Source organism: Saccopteryx bilineata, chromosome 5 (genome assembly GCF_036850765.1).
Source record: "Saccopteryx bilineata isolate mSacBil1 chromosome 5, mSacBil1_pri_phased_curated, whole genome shotgun sequence".
In the NCBI taxonomy this organism is placed as follows: Eukaryota; Metazoa; Chordata; class Mammalia; order Chiroptera; family Emballonuridae; genus Saccopteryx; species Saccopteryx bilineata.
This window is the reverse complement of record NC_089494.1, coordinates 27,268,888-27,292,603: the sequence shown is the minus strand read 5'-3', so window position 1 is coordinate 27,292,603 and position 23,716 is coordinate 27,268,888. Positions and strand designations below refer to the sequence as shown.

Here is a 23,716-nt window from a genome sequence, read left to right as displayed (position 1 = left end):
CTGGGGGAAATCTATGCCTTTAGAGAACGAAGTGCCTCACAATCCGAGAGACCCTGTCCTGAAGCAGGTCGTCCGGATGCTGATTTTCCTTGACGACAGACTGCTCTCACTTAAAATTCCTTTACCTCCGTGCTTTGCCCGTCTGGTATAGGGTATACAAATCTGGGTTCTGATCTTTGCTAGTTTTGACAGACCCGACGCTAAAGCAGAGCTACTATGTTTCCCTTTGATGTACTTTATATAACTAGAAATCAGCGGCTTTCAGTCATTTCTTTTTAAGAATCACTGTTATAATAACTTTAATTTATCTTGCATTTTACTGAAGTCTATGAACGATTTCAAAAAAAGCACCACCTTACCCCAACATGTTTCCCTGACAATTGTTAGTATGTCAACACCTTGAGCACTGGCATCTTGCAAGGATTTCAGACCAAACAGTCAGAAGCGGAAGAGCTTGGCAGCTTTTTTGTCTTGCTTTTAATACAATGGTGTATCTACTCTGATGGTGGACCTGTACAGCCAAACTACCACAATGCACTTTGCAAAATCAGTGATGATTAGCAGCAAATTAGTTAGCTTTGGCACAGCTTTGCGCTTGCTTGTACATGGCGACCTGGAAGCAAGTTCTGATGCTGGCCACAGAGCATTGGAAAGGAGAGGTCTCACACTCTGAGAAATAGAGTCAGGTGTCCTTTTGCAGAATTGTGTCAGCCAATCAGCACATGTGACAGGTGACATATTCCTTGATATGTCTTCTCAAAACATTTTATATTTCTATTGGAACCTTCCTTTGTTTATAAGTTAGTTATTACCATCTGTGGAACCAGTTGTACTTGATTCAGCTAACAAGAATGCCAGATGTTTGGGCTGATGATATAATAGTTGACAAATATCTTGTGAAGTTGACAAAAGAAGTTTTCTTGGTTCTTACTCGGATGACCAGTAGAGGTTTCATGGCAAATTTCCTCTGCTCTCCAGCAACCATGCCTGGATTCTTTTCCTTCACGATGCTGAACACTTGATTCAATAGCTCCTCATACGTGTGTTCTCTTTCTGAGGCTGCCCCAGCGGGGCCTGTCTGGTTATTGAATGAATTACCATCATTTTTTATGCTCTCTTCATCTTCTAAAGCTTTGTCATTTTCTAGAATTTCATCTTCATCTGAGAACTTGACAGTCTTCTTTTTTATTGTCAAGCATAATGACAATTCTTCTTCTAGTTCAATTGGTTCTTGAACATCACTTTCATTCTTATGATCCTTTATATCTTCCTCAGCCTCATCATTATCAAATATCATTTTTGGTATTTTTCTTCTTTTTCTTTTGATTAGAGAAATTCAAGACATCTACATCGTCAGAAGCATTGGCTTGCTTATCTATCTCCCTACTAGATATGAAGAGGCTATGCCTTGTAATCAACTTGAGATAGGAACCAAGGGCAAGGCTTTTATAGCCATTGGGTGCAAGACTGAGAAGTTTATTGCTTTATAGATTGCTTCTCCTTTTCCAGGGTAGGAGAGACAGCAAAGCTTTATGGACTGAGACTGTCTATTTAGTAGCCTTGTAACCTCTCAAAGCATGAGTTATTTCATAGTACTTATCTCATGGTATATAGTACGTTGGATGAGAAAGAAATAAAGGGAAAAAAAGAGAAAGAAAGAAAGACCTCTGACATTCAGAAGCCAGTCTGGCACTCACTGCTAGGCTATGTTATTCCTCTATTAGACATAAACAATCTCACAGAATACCAACTGCAGGCAAGATTACTCCGAGATCATGATGAAATAAGGCAAAATAAGACCATGTCACAATTTTGTCTAAGCACAGTCAAAAACAAAGTCAGTTTGCCCCCTACAAAATACCAAACACACTATCTGTCAGCTAACCTAACTAACTGCTACTACTCTATCAATTGCAGCTTTATTCTTGTTCTATACCATGAGTAAATTGATTGAGATATCATAAAATTAGCCCTGCTTTTTTGACAACATCCAATCTAGAATGAACCCCTAATTTTCTAGACCCTTCCCCAAATTACCCAACCAAAATAGAAATCCTATAATATGCTCCTTCCAACACCCTCTTATGGAGACAGTTCATGTTTCCCCATGGTGTGTGTTTGCCCTCGAACTAAAAGGCAATAAACCCGCTTGTTTCCTGACAAGGGTTCCTGGTGGTCTTTGGTGAAAGGATATTGACATGAATAAATGAGATTATGTGTGTGTGTCATTTGTTTGGCACCTACTTGGCCCAAATGAGCACTGAATAAATATTTTATATATGTGGCATTGTTAAGGATGACTTCAGCCTATTTATATCTCTCAGATATTCAATCCTCTCAAAGATGGTTGAAAAAATCTCTCTGTTATGATGCCATTTTGTGGTTAAAAAACAGTAAATTTAGAAAGGACTTTAGAAATCATCTATTGGTTTTCTAATGTTCATAAGAATCACCTGTGTTTATTAAAATACAAATTACCAGGCCCTATGCTTCTGGAAGTTTCTGCACTACTAGATCTACAAAAAGACTCCAGAAATCTGTATTTTTTAAACCAGCACCAGATTGTTCTTGGACCAAACTTTGAAAAACATTACTTTGGTTTTAACTTCCTTTTTCTTAAATGAGGAAAACATATGTTTTAGTCATCCCCATGTAAGATATTATTAGCAATTATACAAAAATCCCTCTTAGAAACTGATATCAAAATAAACAGACAGCCAACTAAATGGGAACTGATATTTTCAAACGACAGCTCAGATAAGGGCCTAATATCCAAAATTTACAAAGAACTCATAAAACTCAACAACAAACAAACAATCCAATAAAAAAAATGGGAAGAGGACATGAACAGACACTTCTCCCAGGAAGAAATACAAATGGCCAACAGATATATGAAAAGATGCTCAGCTTCATTAGTTATTCGAGAAATGCAGATCAAGACTACAATGAGATACCACCTCACCCCTGTTAGATTAGCTATTATCAACAAGACGGGTAATAACAAATGTTGGAGAGGCTGTGGAGAAAAAGGAACCCTCATACACTGTTGGTGGGAATGTAAAGTAGTACAACCACTATGGAGGAAAGTATGGTGGTTCCTCAAAAAACTGCAAATAGAACTACCTTATGACCCAGCAATCCCTCTACTGGGTATATACCCCAAAACCTCAGAATCATTGATGCGTAAAGACACATGTAGCCCCATGTTCATAGCAGCACTGTTCACAGTGGCCAAGACATGGAAACAACCAAAAAGCCCTTCAATAGAAGATTGGATAAAGAAGATGTGGCACATATACACTATGGAATACTACTCAGCCATAAGAAATGATGACATTAGATCATTTATAGCAAAATGGTGGGATCTTGATAACATTATACGGAGTGAAATAAGTAAATCAGAAAAAAACAAGAACTACATGATTCCATACATTGGTGGAACATAAAAACGAGACTAAGAGACATGGACAAGAGTGTGGTGGTTACCAGGGGTGGGGGGAGGGAGGACGCAGGAAGGAGGGAGGGAGAGAGAGATTTAGGGGGAGGGGGAGGGGCACAGAGAACTAGATAGAGGGTGACAGAGGACAATCTGACTCTGGGCGAGGGGTATGCAACATAATTTAATGAGAAGATAACCTAGACATGTTTTCTTTGAATATATGTACCCTGAATTATTGTCATCCCATTAACATTAATAAAAATTTATTAAAAAATAATCCCTCTTATTCATATAGGCAGAAACACTGTCTGTTTGTTCTGTAGTTTCATATGCACATAGAAGAAGAACCAAAGCATTTTAAATAACAGAGTTGATAGACAGGAAAAGAGATAATGGAGAAAATGCATATTGCTAAACTTTAGTCTTGTCTCAGAAGGGCACAGTCTTGACATTTCTCTCATCTCTTTTCAAATCTCTGTCCTTCTCTTCCCCAGTCCCTACCTCCCTCTCCTCCACACTCTCCCAGGCTTCCTTCAACTGCAGCTGCCTTTATTCCAGTTTAATCATATCTCAGTTGGACGTTCAGTCTCCTCTTGACTCTGTCCAGTCTTGCCTTTCTGCAGACTGAACTCCGCTAAGGTACCAGGGTGATCAGAATCAAAACGCATCAAGTCATACTGCAGCTATGGACTGAATATTTGTGCCCCCCCCCCCCCAATTCATATGTTGAAACCTTAATCCTCAATGTAATCTTGAAACCCTAATTCTCAATGTAATGTTGAATCTCTAACCCTCAAAGAGATAAGGCCTTTGGGAGGTAACTAGGTCACAAGGGTGGAGCTCTCAAGAGGGATCAGTGTCCTTATAAAAAGTGACATGAGAGAGCTTCCTTCCTCTCTCTGTTTGCCAGATGAGGATACAAAAAAGGAGACATCAGCAAACCAGGAAGTGGGCTGTTGGGCAAATGAATTTGTAAAATTTGTATTTTTTAAGTTTGCTCACTTTTAGTGTTAAAAAATGGCACTGGGAAGCTCCAGGTATGTGATCTGTGAAATTGCAAATTACCTTCCTGCTTGGGAAGGGCCATTGTCTCGCTAATGTTTGCTGGAGGAGAGGTTTTTGCACCAGAAAGTATTGAAAAGAGAAGGGAGAAAGCCATGTTTTTGCAGAGTTTGTGCAGAGAGAAGGGGGAAAATATGCAGATGGGGAACCAGAGCTGAGGGGCTTTTGTGAGCTCCACTGATACTGGTGTGGCCTTTGATTCTAGGAAAACTGGAGAAGATTCTCCTGGTTGTAGAACCAGAGAATGTGTCAGTGGTTTTGAGAGCCCTGTGTGTTTGCTCGTCGGCCGGTGTGAGTCCTGAATAAAGGAATGGCCCACCATTTTTTGGCTCCACTGTTTCTTTACCATCTGCCTCAATCCAATGGGAACCTGCATGTGCATGACCATGATGACGGCAAGTACTGGCCATACATGAGCTCTCACTGGGCACTGGGTCTGCTGATGCCCTGACCTTGGGCTTCCCAACCTCCAGAACTGTGAGAAATAAACACTTGCTATTTAAGCCATCCAGTCTATGGGTTTTTTTTTTTCCCGAAGCTGGAAACGAAGAGGCAGTCAGACAGACTCCCGCATGTGCCCAACTGGGATCCACCCGGCACGCCCACCAGGGGGTGATGCTCTGCCCATCCTGGACATTGCTCTGTTGCAACCAGAGCCATCCTAGCGCTTGAGGCAGAGGCCATGGAGCCATCCTCAGCGCCTGGGCCAACTTTACTTCAATGGAGCCTCGGCTGCGGGAGGGGAAGAGAGAGACAGAGAGGAAGGAGAAGGGGAGGAGTGGAGAAGCAGATGGGAGCTTCTCCTGTGTGCCCTGGCCGGGAATCGAACCTGGGACTCCTACATGCCAGGCCAATGCTCTACCACTGAGCCAACCAGCCAGGGCCCAGTCTATGGTAGTTTTGTGATAGCAGACAGAACTAAGCCAGCTTTTCACCTGCTTGAAATACTTCACTAACTCCCCTTGCCTCCAGAACCAACTACTAGCTCCTTAGCATGGCGCACCAGCCCTGACATTCTCTGTCTGTCCCTGGCACTTCTGTCTGATAACACCAAACCACTTGTAGTTCCCAAACGCACAGTTATTTTCCACTTCTCTTGTTTTTGAATGTATTAATTTTTTGCCTTGAGACACCAGTTTCATATCTTTACTCAGAGAAATTTAACCCTTTTCTCAAAGCTCAGCTCAAGTGCCAATTCTTCTGTACAGATTTTCTTGAACCTTTCTTTCTCTTGTAGGCTGAATGTAATATGCCTATTTGGTTATCAAGTATCTTGTTCATACCACTTTCATGGTAATTATTATTTATCTAATTTTTTTTTTAGATATCAGTGCCTCGAAATGAATGAGGAGAGCCCCATAAGGGCAGCGACTACTCTATCTTTAGTTTTATGTTCTCACTAGGTAGCAAAATGGACTGGTATATTCAAGTTATTCAATATATGTTTGGGGGATATAAATGTTACTCCCTTGTCTGAAGTTTGTTGTAATAATCCACGGGACCTATTTCAGATACTCAGCCACACTGGTGTATACTCTCATATCAAAGTTCAGCTTTGGCAACTTTCAATGTGTAGAATGACAGAAGTACATTGTATTTGACTATTAATGGACCTTTATAACTGGGGAGATAACTAAACAAAAGAGCAAAAACAAGAATGATGTGCTGTCCCCCAGACCCTTTGTTCCTCATTAGTTCTGTTATGTTTTCTGAGACATCAAATGAATGTTGCAACAGCAGCAGTCAATTCCAGAGTTTTGCCAGTGTTGGAAGTTCAGCCAGCAGTTGACCTGACCACCCATCTTCCTGCTTCCTAGTAACTCATAGAACATTTACATCATATATGTACTTGGTTAAACGAGAACAGATATCTGAGTGGCAGCCATGTAGACCAAACTATGCCAAAGAGCCTGAGTAAAGGACCGAAGGCCACCATCATAGAAGTAGCCTTGGGTTCCTTTTCTCAGTTTGTCTTAGTTCAAAGTGAATTTTATGTTTAAAACATTACATTTCTTTTTGTTTAAGCAACAGGTGATTATGATCGTCACTTTTGCTTTGACAAACCCACAAAGAAGAAAACTGGAACTCCTGAAGTGTTGAGGAGAACAATCAGACACGAACCGACGTCAGGACCTAACCCCGTGGCAGCAGTTGGAGAGGAACCCATAAGGAGGAGGACCATTGGAGGGTGAAACTCAACTCAACAGTTCTTGGCACTTGTTTATGGAATAGCCACTTCTTTGGTTTCTTTGCTTGGCAGGCCTTTTATAAAGATAGTCCAAAACCATTGTAGATTCAAGGGGGAGAAAGAGGAAAGAAAGGAAAAAAAAAAATTTAAATCTGAACTTTGTGCTACAAATTAGGCTGTGCAGGAAACACTGCTCTGTGTTGGGTATGTAGTTTGACAGTAGAGTTATCTCAGATTGTTGGTTCATCTTAGTGGGGAAAAGGTTAGTGGGATCCTAGGCTATCCTTTCTTCCATTCCACTCTTTTTGATTGCCTTCTCCTCAGACCCTTTCACTTCTTTGAGGTCCCAACGTTTACTAAAGTTTTCTAAAGAGAGAACAGGGAGAGAAGGAGAAAGGGTAGAATTAGGAGTTAGTTTGGACATAATGTCTTCCCCTGGTCACTCCCTACAGTTAAATTTTCTTTACGTTGGATTAGAAGGACTATGCCTTTCTCTGCCGGTGCCCTGGTGATGAAAACAACTGATTTTCAAGAAAAAAAAACTTGATCAATAAGATCCAAGGATTCTAACATTATGAGATTCCAATACATGTGTTTCAGGATAATTTCCATATCTGAAACCTATGCTATAACTATTTGATAAATAATGTAAAATTCAGCACTCCAAGAAACTTTGGGTTTCTAATCCATGTTTGATATATTATTATTGGCATTAGTGTTGGAAGTTTCTCTTTGTTTGTTTGTTTTAGGATTGAGAGTTTAACATTTGAAGAACTGAGATTTAGGAACAATGAATGCCAAATGATTCAAGAATCTGACTATTTTCCAAGGAAGAAAACTTTATAAGTAGCCAAATTGTGTGTTCCAGTGTCTCTGGAAGAGTCTTGATTCATGCCTCTTGCCCCAATATAATCCTTAATAGTATACTTTGAGGGCATAGGATGGATAAAAACTCTATAACAGCCATGCAGATAGAGCTAAGAACAGAGAAAAGAAGAGCAGGGAAGAGAAAGAAGATCAGATCACCCAATAGCAGTTTGAAGCTTGCAGACTGGCTAGAGCCAGTCTGTACTGTAATGATCTAAACTTGCATCTCTCCCCTAGCACCTCTGTAATAAAGCTGCACACATTCATGCTTTATGTGAGAGATGGTTTATGACTTAAAGGAACTATGTTTTCCATCTGGGTCAGTATGACATGTGGAAGGCATGAGGGAGACACATGAGGGAAGGCAAGATGATCCGCCCAATGACAAGGTAGGAGTTCAGAAGGGATGGTGCCTGGGAAAAGCACAGACCATTCATTCTCTTTCTAGCATTACAAGAGACATTGAAAGAAAGGCAGGACTCGATTAGTGCCAGAAACAAGCTAAAATACTTTATTAGATTCTAAAGAAGAAAAGTAGAGAAAGTGAATTCTTCAGTAAAAATCCATGACACGTCTAAAAGAGCCAACTTTGGCATTCATAGCACCCCAGTCAAGATATCGCCTGTATTCCCCCGGCCTCAGCAGGTACTGCCGTCCCCGGTAGCTGGGCATCTCATAAAGAACCCAGCAGCCCTCCAGTACATTGAGGGAGTGGATCTCATTGAGGTGGAAGCGGTCCTGAAGGGAGAGGCAGTCGTCTGTGATCTCTGACATTTGTCCTCTGAAGTCATCTCTCTCGTAGATCCTCATTCTATAAGTGCCAGAGTGCTGGGGCGGCAGACAGAACAGGAAAAGGAAATGAACACAAAGAAAGGGAAATGAAAGTTTTCCCTGGCCACACCCTCCCAGAAGTCCTGAGTTCAAGTTTGCTTTCACAACAGCCACACTGCAGAGTCCGAGAGTCTTCCTGGCACCCTACCTCCCATCACCCACTTGAAGGGAGTCTAATAATTTATGAGTAAAGCAAGAAACAGAACTCAGCAACCCTTCAAATGCTTCCCACCAGTCTCTGGTCTTGGGAATTGAGATTTGGTTACAATAAAATGGATTTAGTTCTTGCTATTAGAGAAATTTCTTCTCAACGGTAAAAAATGAGAGTCACTAAAAAGCACAGTCTCATTTGATAAATTACTCTTGTTAAAAAAAAAAGAGTCAACATTTAGCTATTTTCTGTAAAACTGATGTTTTAGTGATCATGTACACAGTGAAACATAGGATTATGAAGCTCTTGTAAAGAATTAGGAAGACACATTTTCATAATTTCAGTTTCAGTTCAGATTTTCACCTATTTGACTCTTTGGCTTCCTTTTTGGCCTCCTACCCTCAATTTAGCCATTTCCCTTGGCTCCAAGAATCATTTTCATTCAGCTCTGTGTGGAGGACACTCTATTCCCTGCCTTCCGCACTCTGTTCTTCCAAGAACTCTGCAGTCACTCTTTAGGAGATTCTGAATCTCAAACTAAAGTTTTGGATTTGGCTTTGCCATTAATTTATAACCTGTAAGTGAAGTATAAGATTCTGACCATGAAATTAGTACAGAAACTACAAGACAGGGGCCTCTTTTCTCCAGGAAAATAATCAAATAGAAAAGCCAGCCAAAGCAAGCAAAAAGAATTTTTATCAATTAAACAGGCCAGAGTGTACTTCTAAATTTTGTTATATTGAATTTCTGCCTTGATAATGCTTGGAATCACCACTTTAAGAAATTGTATCTTGAACAGATACGGTAACTTCAGTCTCCTCTAATGTTCTGCTTTTTCTTAGTCTTCAGTCTTTTAATTTTAGATTGCATTTAAAAGTTAAAATCTGAGAGCATGTGGTTTAAAAAGAGAAACAGATTTCATGAAGAATGACTTCTCATCTGAGATACCCTTCCAGAATGAACTGCAGGCTCTAGGCTCCCTTCTTGCTTTCTGCTCCTAAATTGGAACAATTCGATTGAAGAGGGTTCTTTTTCAGTGGTTTTTTTTTTTTTTTTTTTTTTTTCCAAAGAAACGGAAGACAAAGACAGAGCGATACGCACTTGGGGGATGAGGCGGCAGGAGCGGACGGAGTCGCTGAGGCCCATCCACTGCTGGTAGTCGGGGTAGTCCCCGCGCCGCAGGAAGTACTGGTGGCCCTGGTAGTTGGGGCGCTCATACAGCATCCAGCAGCCGCTGTCCACGCGGATGGAGTTGCAGCGGCTGAAGTAGGGCTGCAGGTTGGGGCAGTCGCTGCTGCACTCGTAGCAGTGGCCCTGGAAGCCCCGGTCCTCGTAGAAGGTGATCTGGAAAATGGAAGACGTGGGAACATGAAGCTATTTGCCCCGCTGAGGATGCTGAGCTAGAGCCAAGGTGAAGCTCAGGTAGCCAGCACTTACCTTTCCCATTTTGGGGAGAGTGAGCAGGCAGTGTTCGCTCGGAGTCGTGTGGGACCAGGGGGACCTCCGCTCTCTCTATATAGCAGCCCTGACTGCTGCGTCCGCAGGAAATCACACAAAAGGGGCCCATTTCGGTGAGTAGGGGATTTGCAAGCTCCCCGCTCCCCCCTCCTCCCCCCTAGCCGTTGGGTCGCTGAATGGTTTACTCTCATTCTTTCTGGTAGGTTCGCGTTGTTCTAATTCACTAAAACTGTTATTGCCACCAAAATGAAAAGAGCAAAAAGGATGAAATGAGCAAAAAGGATGAGCGAAATTCTATCCTTGTGCTTTTATTTTAGAGCCTTCTCTGCTTAATTGACCCCTCAAAGGTAACTAAACTAAGCAATGCATTCTGCTCAGGGACTGGTGGGGGTTTTTGGGGGGAGGGGGTTTAAAAAACAGAATTAAAATTTTAAGGAATCTAAAGAAGAGGGAATCAAGTGAAGTAATCCGTGAAAGTGCTTTGAAAAGCATCAAGCTTAGTTCAAAGTCAAGCCTGTAGGATCATCATTGTTATTTGAGGCTTATCTTGAGTAAAACTGACACTTGGCCGGAAATTCATAGGCTCCTGAAGGCCAGGAATTCTTTCTTGTTCCTTCCTGCCGCTGGGCCCAACAGCAGAGGCCTGGCACACAGCGGGCACTCGGTACATAGCTCTGACCTGCAAGAAAGCAGAGAGTTGTGGCTTTTCTCCCCTCACACGTCATCCTGGGAGCATGGATTTTTTTTCTTCTGCTGGTGGCTGCTCAGAGCCTTGCCTGCTGGTTGGTGTCCCTGTCCTTTTTCAAACATCCTATGATCATTTTTCCTCTTCACCATTATAAATTCTTACTCACTTGATAAAGATGATTTGAACTAGTGGAAAGAGTAATGTAGACATCCTCAAAGTACCATACTGCCTACTTTCTCAGAATTTTGAGATGATGGACAGCACCCTGGCCAGCTGATGGAGCCACTTGAGAGTATGGATGTCACAATGTGGTATGGGGACCTCCTTAAGTCCTCAAGACACCTTCAAGGGGCTTGTAAGGTGGAAAGAATTTTCAAAACAATATCAAGATATGAGTTGCCTTTCTCACTCTTACCCTTTTACAAGTGTATTGTGGAGTTGTTCCCAGAAGCTATATGTTATATAAGAAATTTGTAAAAATGTAAAACAATGTCAGTCTTTTCATTGTTTTTGCTTTAGAAAATATAGTTATTATCCATATATCTTATTTATGTTAGCATGTAATAGGTTTACTGTCCAAGACCCTTCCTATAAAGAAGGAAATCGCCTGACCTGTGGTGGCGCAGAGGATAAAGCATAGACCTGGAAATGCTGAGGTCGTCGGTTCAAAACCCTGGGCTTGCACGGTCAAGGCACATATGGGAGTTGAAGCTTCCTGCTCCTCCCCCCTTTTGTCTCTCTCTCTCTCTCCTCTAAAATAAATAAATAAATAAAAATAATAAAAAAACTAAAGAAGGAAACCAAGAGTGAGTAGAGTCCAATAAAGGTCCCTCTATTGGAGTAGAACCAACAGTGTCCAGCAGATACTTAGGCCCTCGTATGATTCTCCACATGGACTGATGGAGAATATGGGGTGGTGACAGGCTGGCTCTGGTCTGCTTCTTAGTCCATGCCATGTGACATTGCAGAATTCATCACAACCTCTTTCAAAACTATTGACAACTCTAGCCTGACCAGGTGGTGGCGCGGTGGATAGAGCATCGGACTGGGATGCGGAAGGACCCAGGTTCAAGACCCCGAGGTCGCCAGCTTGAGCACGGGCTCATCTGGCTTGGGCAAAAAGCTCACCAGCTTGGACCCAAGGTCGCTAGCTCCAGCAAGGAGTTACTCGGTCTGCTGAAGGCCCCCGGTCAAGGCACATATGAGAAAGCAACAACTAAGGTGTCACAACGAAAAACTGATGACTGATGCTTCTCATCTTTCTCCATTCCTGTCTGTCTGTCCCTATCTATCCCTCTCTCTGACTCTGTCTCTGTAAAAAACAAAACAAAACTATTGACAACTCTAAAGGAGCCCTGAGACAATCTATTATATTAAGACACATCCAGGATCAAGTAAAATAACCTAGAAATAAAAGAGGTTGGTTAGAGAGTTAGCCTGGATTTCGAAGTCATGAGGAAGTCTGGGCCTTGAATTAGAGGCCTACACTCAAGCCCATTCAATTGTATAGTTATCTGCTAATGTTAGAGCATCGGAGATCTGGGTTGGGTCAGGTGGGGAAGTGAGTGGTATCTTTGGGGTCTGCACCATCACTTGGGGGAGGAACAAATGCTTGCAAATGACACTACCCATGACCACCTACCCTACCTGTCCATGACGTTGTTTTCACAGTGTTTCCTCTAAAGTATTTTTCTTCACAAAACTAACAAACACCATGAAATTGTCAAATAGGCACTACCTATGGAGAACATATTCAGGAGCAATAGCTACACATATACACACACACTTCTGTAGTTTCTCTTACTGCTTTTGTAATCTTTGGAAAGTCACTGAACTTCCTCAAGCCTCAGTTTTCCCATTTATAAAATAAGAATGGCAATGAAAATCAGATGAAATAATGAGCTTGAAAGCACATGATAAATTGTAAAGTTATAGCAGTAGTAAAAAATCATATTACTTATATGTTAATAAATGTTAAAGGTGGTAACATTGGTAGGATTCATTGCTACATCGATAGAAACTAAATATGTATGTGTTTTTAGGCTTTAGTATTATAATGTCTATACTTTTGCTGATGGCCTGAAGACTAAATGGGATCAATGGATAACTGCATGTATTGGGACTATTTGATCTAATTTAGTTTTGTTTGGTATTTTTGATTTCACAATCAAATGATGATCACCATTTGTGTGTAGTCTAGAGTAAAATACCAAGAAGAGAAATAACATATGTGAAGACTGTGCAATCACAAAGAATGGAGTCATTGCAGTTCGCCCATTGCTAGTGGTGGATCTACCTGCTCCAGCTAAGGGCAAGCAGCTCTTGCTATCCACCTGCATGTACCAAGTTGCCCAGGCTGAGAAAGGACTGAAGGTTGGAGTGGTTGCTGCTGCACCTCAGCAGGTAATCTGCAATGGAACGTGCCAACAATGAGGATTGCCTCCCAAGACCATGATACCATGAGTTCATTGACAAGACTCTGTTCTCAATCCACCTCACTGTGGTTAGTGGACTGTGGATGCAGAAACCAGGGCATCACCAGCTGTAACAGAGGTTCAGGGTGTGCAATACTGTGTATGAATATGTGTGCCCATACCAGCTCTGTTAGGTGAATTAGGACTCGTTTGGCTAGCAGCAGAATTTCTCCCTTGTTTTCATTTCCATTATCACTTTTTTTATTTTTTTATTTTTCTGAAGCTGGAAATGAGGAGGCAGTCAGACAGACTCCCGCATGCACCCGACCGGAATCCACCTGGCATGCCCACCAGGGGGCGATGCTCTGCCCATCTGGGGTGTCGCTCTGTTGCGACCACAGCCACTCTAGTGCCTGAGGCAGAGGCCATGGAGCCATCCCCAGCGCCCTGACCATCTTTTGCTCCAATGGAGCCTCAGCTGCAGGAGGGGACTAGAAAGACAGAGAGGAAGGAGAGGGGGAGGGGTGGAGAAGCAGATGGGAGCTTCGCCTGTGTGCCCTGGCCGGGAATCGAACCAGGGATTTCCGCACGCCAGGCAGACGTTCTACCACTGAGCCAACCGGCCAAGGCCCCATTATCACTTTTATTCTTCATTATGTTATTACTGTGTATCTTGCTCTTGCCCTATTTTATCAAATCTTTTTATGGTTAAGTAAAGATATAGTAAGAGTAGACACAATTCACACTGAAAATAAATAGTACCTTTGTTTTTAATCTTGGCAGCCTAGAGGACTAACTAGGGAGATTTTTTTTTCTTATTTTGCCTTCTAAATTCCAGATGTCTGTGGTATTCTGGGCCTATGGCAGGAGCTGTTCCCTAATACAGGAACACTATTCCAGCCCTTCCTGGAAGCTTATGAAATCCCAGCCATTACATGGGGGAACAATTCTTTATTCATTTTCTGTTGCATGAGGTTTTAGAACTGTTTCTATCTATTTCTGTATCGCTGATTCCAAATCTGAAATCTGTTTTTTGGTGCATGCTCAAGTTTTTATGCAATTTTAATTTCTTTTTGTTACAGTTAATGACATGCATTGGTTTTTAAATTGGAGTTAAAGGGCAATGACTCTTGGATTGAACATAACCACAAGGTAATTAATGTTTTACAAACATTACTTTTACATAATTGTAGTTGTTTTTAAGTGTAAAAAATTATTATCTGATAAAAACCCGCTTTTATTTTGTTTTAAGATTAAATCATGGCTTCTTCGAGTAGGCGTAAATGTAAGAATAGTCCTGACACCTTCTGTTATATATGTGGCTGTTACACACTTCAACATCAAAGGTACAATATTTCATCATTTGTGACACGTGCATATATTGCCTATTTTCAAGTTCCCCTTGGCGATCCAGACAAGAGTTGGGTTCCTCATGTTGTGTGCCATAATTGTGAGGAAATGCTTCATGACTGGACAAATGGAAAACACAAAGAAATGCCTTTTGGTATTCCCATGGTTTGGCATGAATCTAGGACCACAGCAATGGCTATTATTTCTGTCTGATCCATACAAAGGACATCGGCAAGAAAAAACGGCATAGGATCGCATATCCGAATATTCCTTCAGCAATACGACCTATCCCACACTCTGAGACACTCCCGGTTCCAGTTTTCAATGGTTTTATTTCTTCTAAGGATGAAGAAAGTGAACATGGTGATCAAGTGTATTTTGATAAGATGCATGAGGAATTGGTTGTAGAATCTGAAGGGTCTTCTTCTGATGCCAAGCAGTCATTAACCCCTCAGCTGTTTAGCCAACCTGAATTGAATGACTTAATAAGAATGACATAAAAATTGTCCTCAACTTTCTGAAATATGAGGAGCATAACTGGATCATTTGTGTGGATCTTAAAATGGTAAATTTCCTGCTAGGACAACAGAGAGATTTCATGAAGTGTCCTTGCTTTCTGTGTTTGTAAGACAGCTGAGCTCGGGAGAAACACTGGACACATAAGGAGTGACAGAAACATGAAGCTCTGAGGTAGGGATGCAAAATATTGTGAATGAACCTGTAGTTAATTGAGACAATCATTTTTCCCCCACTTCACATCAAACTTAGCTTAATGAAGCAGTTTGTTCAGGCTTTGAATAGAGAAAGTGAATGCTTTCAACATATTATTTCTGCTTTTCCTGCCTTGTCTTTCGAGAAGATAAAAGCAGGTGTATTCGATGGACCTCAAATTCGAACCCTCATATGTGATGAAAAATTTTCCAGGAAGATGGATAAGGAGGAGAAAGCAGCATGGCAGTCTTTTGTGGCAATTGCAAAAAACTTCCTTGGCAACAAAAAAGCAGAAAACTATGAACTTCTGGTTCAAAGGATACTGTTGATTTTCCGTGACATTGAATGTAACATGAGCGTTAAGATTCACTTCCTGAACAGTCACCTTGATAAGTTTCCTGAAAATCTTGGAGCTGTTAGTGATGAGCAGACTACTGCTGGAGCATCCAACGAGATTGTTCTCAACAAATACACAAACGCAAGAGCTACAAACGCAAATTTTTGCCTGAATAGAATTTAAATAAGTTTTGCACAAAGTTCATGATTAAAATAAGTGTTTTAATATGTTCTGTTTTGAAATTGTAGACAAATTCTGATGCAATCATATCTTTTAGTGTATTTACTGCATTATATAGATTATTATATTTTCACAAAAATGATGCCCAAGAAGACATTCTACTTCATTATGTTCAACTAAATGTTGAAAATTTTACAATAAGATGATCTAAAATCTTGAATTGCAAAAAACTGTAGCTTACAGAGAAAAACTAATGTCAGATTTGAGATCAGCACACTTGAATTAGGTAAGAACAAGTGTTTTTGTGGAGGCAACAAAAATTTTGTTCCCCAGTGTTCTTCATGGCAGTCCAGCCCCTCTTCTATGGATGTCTCTCAGAACCAACGTTTATTTGTTTTTCCCTTCTCTGAGTGTCTACATCCTCTTCAGTATCACCCAGTTTAGCACTTAAGCATTGCCTTTCTCATAGTTTCTTCTTTTCCTGGTTTACCACAAGGTTATAAGCTCAAGGATAAAGACCAAGTTATACTCTTCTACCCTCTGTAATTATTTATTAATTATTTTGGTGGATAAATAGAACCCTGGAAACATAAAAAAAAATCAGTTAAACCATTAATGATTCCAATTCTATTTGGAAAACAATAACTCTCTCACATGAGGTCACCCACACAGATGATCAGGGACACAGATGCCACTTTCTCCCACTCACTCCTTGATCATATTCCCTGGATCTGACACCTCCAGTTTTCTTCTTTGCCTGGTGACCCCAGCAGACTTGAAGGGAGGTAAAAATGACCTAGAAACATGGCAGGCTGGTATAGGCTCACAGCATGGAAGCCTTGCTGAAGGGGGTGCTAGAGCACCACCAGGGCTATGCTGTTAAGGTCTCAGAACTTATCTCTAACAGCTAAAGAAGACCCTGGAAAAGAGAAAAAATGAAAGAAAAGGTGATCACATTTTTGTGGAGGAAAATCATGAAAGAGATTCCCAACAGCTTTCTTGCATTCAAACAGATGCAGCCATCAATGGGATGAGAGATATCTTGGTCGGGGATGTTGCAAGACATGCTTTGTTATGTCCCACTATAATATCAGCAAACACCTCAGTCTAGAAGATAAGAAAGACGAAGGATGATTCTTGTCCGGGGCTGGACGAAGCAAGACAGAGTTAGATTTCATCATGGTACTTAGAATGGCACACACTTGAAAACTTGTGAATTGTTTTTTGTTTGTTTGTTTGTTTGTATTCAGTGAGAGGAGGCAGAGACAGACTCCTGCATGTGCCTCGATCTGGATCCACCTGGCAAGTCCCCTAGCGGGTGTGTTGCCCATCTGGGGTGTTGCTCTGTTGCTCAGCAACCGAGCTCTTCTTAGCACCTGAAATGGAGACCATGGAACCATCTTCAGTGCCCTGGGCCAACTGGTTCCAATGGAGTCATGGCTCAGGAGGGGAAGAGAGAGAAAGAGAGAGAGAAGCAAGAGGGAAAGGGGTAGAGAAACAGATGGGTTCTTCTCATGTGTGCCCTGACTGGGAATCGAGCCTGGGACATGTACATGCTGGGCTGATGCTCTACCACTGAGCCAACCAACCAGGGCCAAACTTGTGAATTGTTTATTCCTGGAATATTCCATTTAATATTTTTGGACCACTGCCGACCACTGGTAATTGAAACCTCAAAGTGGAACCACAGATAAAGGGGCACTACTGTATATGTGTCTTCATATTTATAATTTATGCCATCTGTTCCTTCACCAAAAAGGAGTCTTAATTTAAAGAACCTCATTATTTAAAGTTCTGTGCAGGGCATTACTTTTTTAGAATATCTTTATTGAGATATAATTCACATATCACACAGTTTATAAATTTCAAGTGTATAATTCAATAGTTTTAGTATATCCATAGATATATGCAGTTATCACCACAGTTCATTTCAGAGTATGTTCACCCTGAACTCTTGAGCTATCATTTTCTTATCCACCCATCCTTCCAGTATTAAACAACCACTAACTTGCTTACTGCCTCTTCAGATTTGCCTAGCCTGGTATTTCCTATAAATGAAATCATACAATATGAGGTCTTATGTGACTGTCTTCTTGCACTTAGCATGTTTTCAAGGTTTATCCATTTTGCAACATGTATTAGTATTTATTTCCTTTTTTATGGCAAATAACATTCCACTGGATGGATAGATCATGTTTCATTTATCCAATCATCTATTGATGAACATTTGGATTGTTTCCACCATTTAGCTATTGTGAATAGTGTTGTTATGAACATTCACATATAAGTTTTTGTTTGAACACTCTGTTTCAATTCTTTTGAGTATATGCCAAAGAGTAGAATTGCTCAGTCATGTGATAACTCTATGTTTAGCTATTTGAGGGACTACCAAACTTTTTTTTTTTTTTTTGTATTTTTCTGAAGCTGGAAACGGGGAGAGACAGTCAGACAGACTCCCACATGCGCCTGACCGGGATCCACCCGGCACGCCCACCAGGGGGCAATGCTCTGCCTACCAGAGGGCGATGCTCTGCTCCTCCGGGGGGCCGCTCTGTTGTGACCAGAGCCACTCTAGCGCCTGGGGCAGAGGCCAAGGAGCCATCCCCAGCGCCCAGGCCATCTTTGCTCCAATGGAGCCTCAGCTGCGGGAGGGGAAGAGAGAGACAGAGAGGAAGGAGGGGGAGGAGTGGAGAAGCAGATGGGCGCTTCTCCTGTGTGCCCTGGCCGGGAATCGAACCCAGGACTTCTGCACGCCAGGCCAACGCTCTACCACTTAGCCAACTGGCCAGGGCCTAAACTTTTTCACAGTGGCTGCACCATTTTACACTCCCATCAATAATTTATGAGAGATCCAATTTCTCCACATCCTGACCAAGAAGTCCTGTTATATTCTTGTTGTTTTGGGGGGGTTTTGCCCTAGAATTACTATAACCATTGCATTGTAGTGAGAATCAAGTGGTATTCCATTGTGGTTTTGATTTGAATTTTCCTAATGACTAAGAGTGTTGAGCATCTTTTGATTTGGAAAATGTATATTTAAGTACTTTGTCTATTTTTTAATTGCATTGTTTGTGTTGTTTAATTGTAAGAGCTCTTTATGTATTCTGGATTCTATACCTTTATCAGATATATGATGTACAAATATTTTCTTCCATTCTGTGGGCTGTCTTTTTATTTTATGGATTGTGTGCTTTGATGCATAGAAGGTTTTGATTTTGATGAAGCCCAACTTAATTTTTTGTTGCTTATGCTTTCGGTGTCATATTTAAGAAATATTTCTTAATAAAAGGTCACAAAGAGGAATGCCTATATTTTCTTCTAAACTTTTAATAGTTTGGGTTTTTATATTTAGATGTTTGATTTATTTTGAGTTAGTTTTTAAAATTTAATTTATTTATTTATGCATTCATTTTTAGAGAGAAAGGAGAGAGAGAGAGAGAGAGAGAGAGAGAGAAGGGGTGAGGAGCAGGAAGAATCAACTCCTATATGTGCCTTGACCAGGCAAGCCTGGGGTTTTGAACCAGCAACCTCAGCATTCCAGGTTGATGCTTTATCCATTGTGCCACCATAGGTCAGGCTTGAGTTAGTTTTTATATATGTATGAGATAGGGATCCAACTTCATTGTTCTGCATGTAGATATTCAGTAGTCCCAGTACCATTGTTGAAAAGTTATTCTTTCCCCCACTGAATAGTCTTAGCACCCTTATCAAAAATAAGTTGAACATAGACACATGGGTTTATTTATGGACTCTCAACTCCATTATGTTTATCTATTTGTTTATCCTATGCCAGTTCCTCACTGTCTTGATTGCTGTTGCTTTGTGGTAAGTTTTAACATTGTGATGTGTGCATACTACTATTATTACTTCAACTTTCTCAAGATTGGTTTGGTTATTTTGGGGCCCTTGCAATTCCAGGAATTTTTAAATCAGATTATCAATTTCTACAAATAAGCTAACTGGAACAGAACAATATTTTTGCTTATATCAATTTGGAAAGAAATCCCACAGGTATGTAGGATAGCAAACATTAGTACTTCAGTTTGCATAATTGAGTCTTGATAAAAATTTATATTAGAGTCCAAAATAAAGTTGACTATATTATACTATTGACTTTGAGGGGACACTGAAGATACATTCATTTTTTATATTTATCCAATAATTTAAAAATAACAATCTTTCTTCATCTTTCCATCATAATTATTCTGGGATTTATTTAGTGAAGCAGGAATTTATTATCACTTGTAGTTTTCAATAAGTTAATTTAGGCACAGAGACTGTAAGAAATGACTTGTTCAAAGAGATAAGATAGTAAGTAGAGTAACCAACCATTTCTGCTTACTTGTGACTGAGGGCCTTTCGGGGAGATAGGACTCTTAGTGATAAATTGGGAAAGTCCCTGGAAAACTAGCCTGAGTTGGTCACTCTACTCGTCAGTTGCAGAGGCAGGATGACCACTAAGGCCCTTTACCTCTTGCTTTAACCTTTTTTCTACCAGATGACCTCACCAAGAAGGCTTGACCTTCTCTGCTTTGGGAATTCTGTTTAAAATCCCTCTCTTTATTTAGCTTTTCTTAACTAATATCAGAGACTTCAGCTGTCTTCACCTCTCTAGCAATTTCTTGTCTTTGGTGTTTCCAGCCATAACTGGTTCTATATTTTCTCCTGTATAAGAGTTCTAATCATTTTCATTATGTTTGTCTTTCCTCTCTCCCTCAGACAGGGGCTCTAGGGCACAAGCAGTCTTCTCTCTCCTTCCCATGACATGAATGGGGGCTCCGTAAATACTGCTGCCTAGCCAACAGGAAGTAAGCAGATGTTCAAAACACCTGAGCTTCAGGTAAGTGCTGGGGAGTCACCATTTATTAGAATTCGGTTAGTATTTAAAGACAAGCAAGAGCCACGTAGTGCCAGGAACAAAACTAGTCTATTTATTGCATTTTTATGTGAATCATAACAAGAAAAACATAGCCTAGTGCAAATCAATGACCCGTCTCAGGGAGCCCACCCTGGCATCCATGGCCCCCCAGTCGTGGTAGCGCCTGTAATCCCCCGGCCTCAGCAGGTACTGCCGCCCCCGGTAGTTGGGCATCTCATAGAGGACCCAGCAGCCCTCCAGCACGTGGAGGGAGTACAGCTCATGGAGCCGGAAGCGATCGTGGATGCAGGAGCAGTCCTCAGTGAGCTCAGACACAAGGCCCCGGTAGTCATCTCTCTCGTACAGTCTTATCTTGTGAGAGCTGGTCTGTTGTGATAACAAACAAAAGAAGAAACACATAAATTGTGTGCATCCTTAATATCCATGAAAATGACTCAGCTTGCATCTTCATGAAGCATGGTTTTTAAACCAACCTGACATATATTTCCTCCCTAGCCCCGCCCCTTACATTGTTGGTCTAACAAATTAGGAAGAGTCATATCATAAAACTCATCTCTGCCCAGTCGATTATTTTGTGGAAGAAACTTTGAAATAAACAGAATGAAAGGGGTTCCTCTGTAAGAAACTAGCTGACACAACTGTATTTGATGAGTCTGCGCACAGAATTTTAACTCCCTTTTCTGTAAGGACTGTATTGAACTGAGTCCCTGCAAGCTTGTTTTTAAGTTGCTTTTGCACTCATAATGGGCAACAATTCCTACTCTGAGTCCATGTCTGTGTGACACTGTGCCAAGTCACTTGTATCATTTGAGTTTCCTGCCTCAAAAAAATTCCCTATTTATTTATTAGTTCTCTTTTGCCTTCTGCAAATTTCTCCAGTCTAATTTTGATTTCAATTCTTAAATCTGCTTGTCACACCATGTCATTGAATATCACCGGAAAGCAGAAATGCTTACTCCATATGATTAAAAAACATTAAGGAACACTTTGGTGTTTCATGCGAACCATGTCGCATGAAATCCTAACTAGAGTTGTCTCTGACATTATTAGAAACTAGTTGATAATGACTCCTGGAAAACAAAGATCCACTTACAAGATATAACAAATTGTTAGTTTCTAGAACTGTATAATAATATACTGATGAGTATAGAATATATTGAAAACAATCACCAATCCAGTCAGAATATTTTATACCTACATTGTTTTCCTATCATCTATTCATATTTTTATCATTAAAAAAGAATTAGCTAGACAGATTTTTTTTCTTTTTGAACAAGGTGATTCTTACTTAGAAATTAATCAACCAGAAGATACCAAATTTAATTTTAGAGGCTACGTTGTTATGATTTCTTGTGCCCTAAAAACAATTTGTTATTCTTAAGTAGGAAAAAAGTAGAGATTAAGGTTATTCATAATCCTGCTCACATTTTTTTTTAAGTGCTTGAGAGTCGGGCATTGCTACCCTTACTGTGAGGACTAGGCCTGAGTTGGAACAAACTGACTGTTACAAACAGGAGTTCATGGCCACAGATCAATGATGATTTCACATCGCTAGATTGAAGCAAGACTCACATAAGGAATTACGCGGCAGGAGCGGATGGAGTCGCTGAAGCCCATCCACTGCTGGTAGTCGGGGTAGTCCCCGCGACGCAGGAAGTACTGGTGGCCCTGGTAGTTGGGGCGCTCATACAGCATCCAGCAGCCGCTGTCCACGCGGATGGAGTTGCAGCGGCTGAAATAGGTCTGCAGGTTGGGGCAGTCGCTGCTGCACTCGTAGCAGTGGCCCTGGAAGCCCCGGTCCTCGTAGAAGGTGATCTGTAATGGCAAACAAGATGACAGCAGGCCGTCAGCTGGGACGACATCCTCAGACACAAAACACACTAAATAGACATGGAATGGCACCGGGGTTGGCTCACCTTTCCCATGGTCGTTGACAGCAGATGACCAGCGTCCAGTGTGATGGGGACCAGAGTGGTAGCTAGTATATATAACAGGACGGCTGCTGTGTTGGCAAGAACAACACAAAAGGAGCCTGGGGGTAGTGTGTGAGGGGATTTCTATGTTCTCTCTCTTTTTTTCATTTGGGATCATGGGTCAGGGGGCTCTCATTCTCTCTGGCATTTTCGCCTTGTCCTGACTAGCTCCAGTGAAAGGAATTGAAGTCAGCAGAGCCATTATGAACTTGGAGACAAAGGGCACACTTCTCATCCTATGCAGTTCTCTAGAAATACATTATACGCCCAGCATTTTGTAGTGTTTGCCTATGGAAACTGCTGAGGTGGGGCTGGTGGTTCCTCGTGACATCTGGGGTGACTCGTGACAGTCCTATGAATTCCAGAAGGACTTGAAGTGCTAAGGGCAACAAAAAAAACCTCTAGTTGAAAAACAATTACACTTCTTAAATTATTAGGATAATATAACTTTGATAAAAAATATTTTGAATGTGTTTATATAGGAATAAAAAAGATTAGAATAGTATATGTTATACCAAACTGTCAGTCATGGTTATTATGAATCAATGGCAAGAGCATAGGTTCTAGTTTTGTGTTTATTTCTCCTTTTTGTTGTAGTCTATTGCCTTAACATTCTATTATAAATATTTATCATTTTTATGCATTGAAAAATAAAATCAACTTTTAAAAAATATAACTTTGAGTTAATGGTAAAAAAGCAGAAACTTTTGAAAATAGGCATATTTTGTCTTGTGCTTAAACACTTCTCTTCGGGCTCATGTAAAGAGATCTCCTGAAATTAGCATCATGATTTGCCTGAGTTTCCTGTCCCTGAAATGTCCCTGTTTCACAGAACCCGGGTGACTGCCTGCAGAGCCTTCTCTCCATAGCAGCCAACCTGTTGATTTCGAAGCACCCTCAGCTATGCAGGGGAAGAGGGTGCCTCTAACCCTCAGCTCATGTGTATGTAGAAAGCGGATATGAAACACCACTGTGCTTCACGACCAGCGAAGGAGCTCTAAAAGGAAAGCCAAACACAGCTAGCGATGTCCGCATTGCCATTTGCGGAAGTCTTCCAGTAGCATGGAAAGCAAACGTGCTGATGTTAAAGGGAGAGACGGCGATAGCCACAGAATTACAATGTACCCTCACAACTACCAGAACTAGCCAAAAAAAAAAAAAAAAATTAAAATCGACAAAGTCCTATGA

The 23,716-nt window shown here is 41.0% G+C and overlaps 2 protein-coding genes and 1 pseudogene across 2 annotated transcripts; all 3 read right to left on the bottom strand.

Annotated features, from left to right (window-relative positions):
- Positions 1-568: 568 nt before the first annotated feature.
- Positions 569-4,889, bottom strand: LOC136306439 (eukaryotic translation initiation factor 2 subunit 2 pseudogene; annotated as a pseudogene).
- Positions 4,890-8,044: 3,155 nt separating this feature from the next.
- On the bottom strand, positions 8,045-10,057 carry LOC136337955 (gamma-crystallin B). The gene is made up of 3 exons (XM_066279876.1): positions 9,976-10,057; positions 9,640-9,882; positions 8,045-8,384 (listed from the first exon to the last, which is right to left on the bottom strand). The coding sequence occupies exons 1-3, from the start codon at positions 9,982-9,984 to the stop codon at positions 8,109-8,111; spliced, it is 528 nt and encodes a 175-aa protein (XP_066135973.1). The 5' UTR covers positions 9,985-10,057; the 3' UTR covers positions 8,045-8,108.
- Positions 10,058-20,584: 10,527 nt separating this feature from the next.
- LOC136338069 (gamma-crystallin A) lies at positions 20,585-22,566 on the bottom strand. The gene is made up of 3 exons (XM_066280044.1): positions 22,472-22,566; positions 22,128-22,370; positions 20,585-20,921 (listed from the first exon to the last, which is right to left on the bottom strand). Exons 1-3 carry the CDS (start codon positions 22,478-22,480, stop codon positions 20,649-20,651), a joined length of 525 nt encoding a protein of 174 aa, XP_066136141.1. The 5' UTR covers positions 22,481-22,566; the 3' UTR covers positions 20,585-20,648.
- Between the last annotated feature and the right edge of the window lie 1,150 nt (positions 22,567-23,716).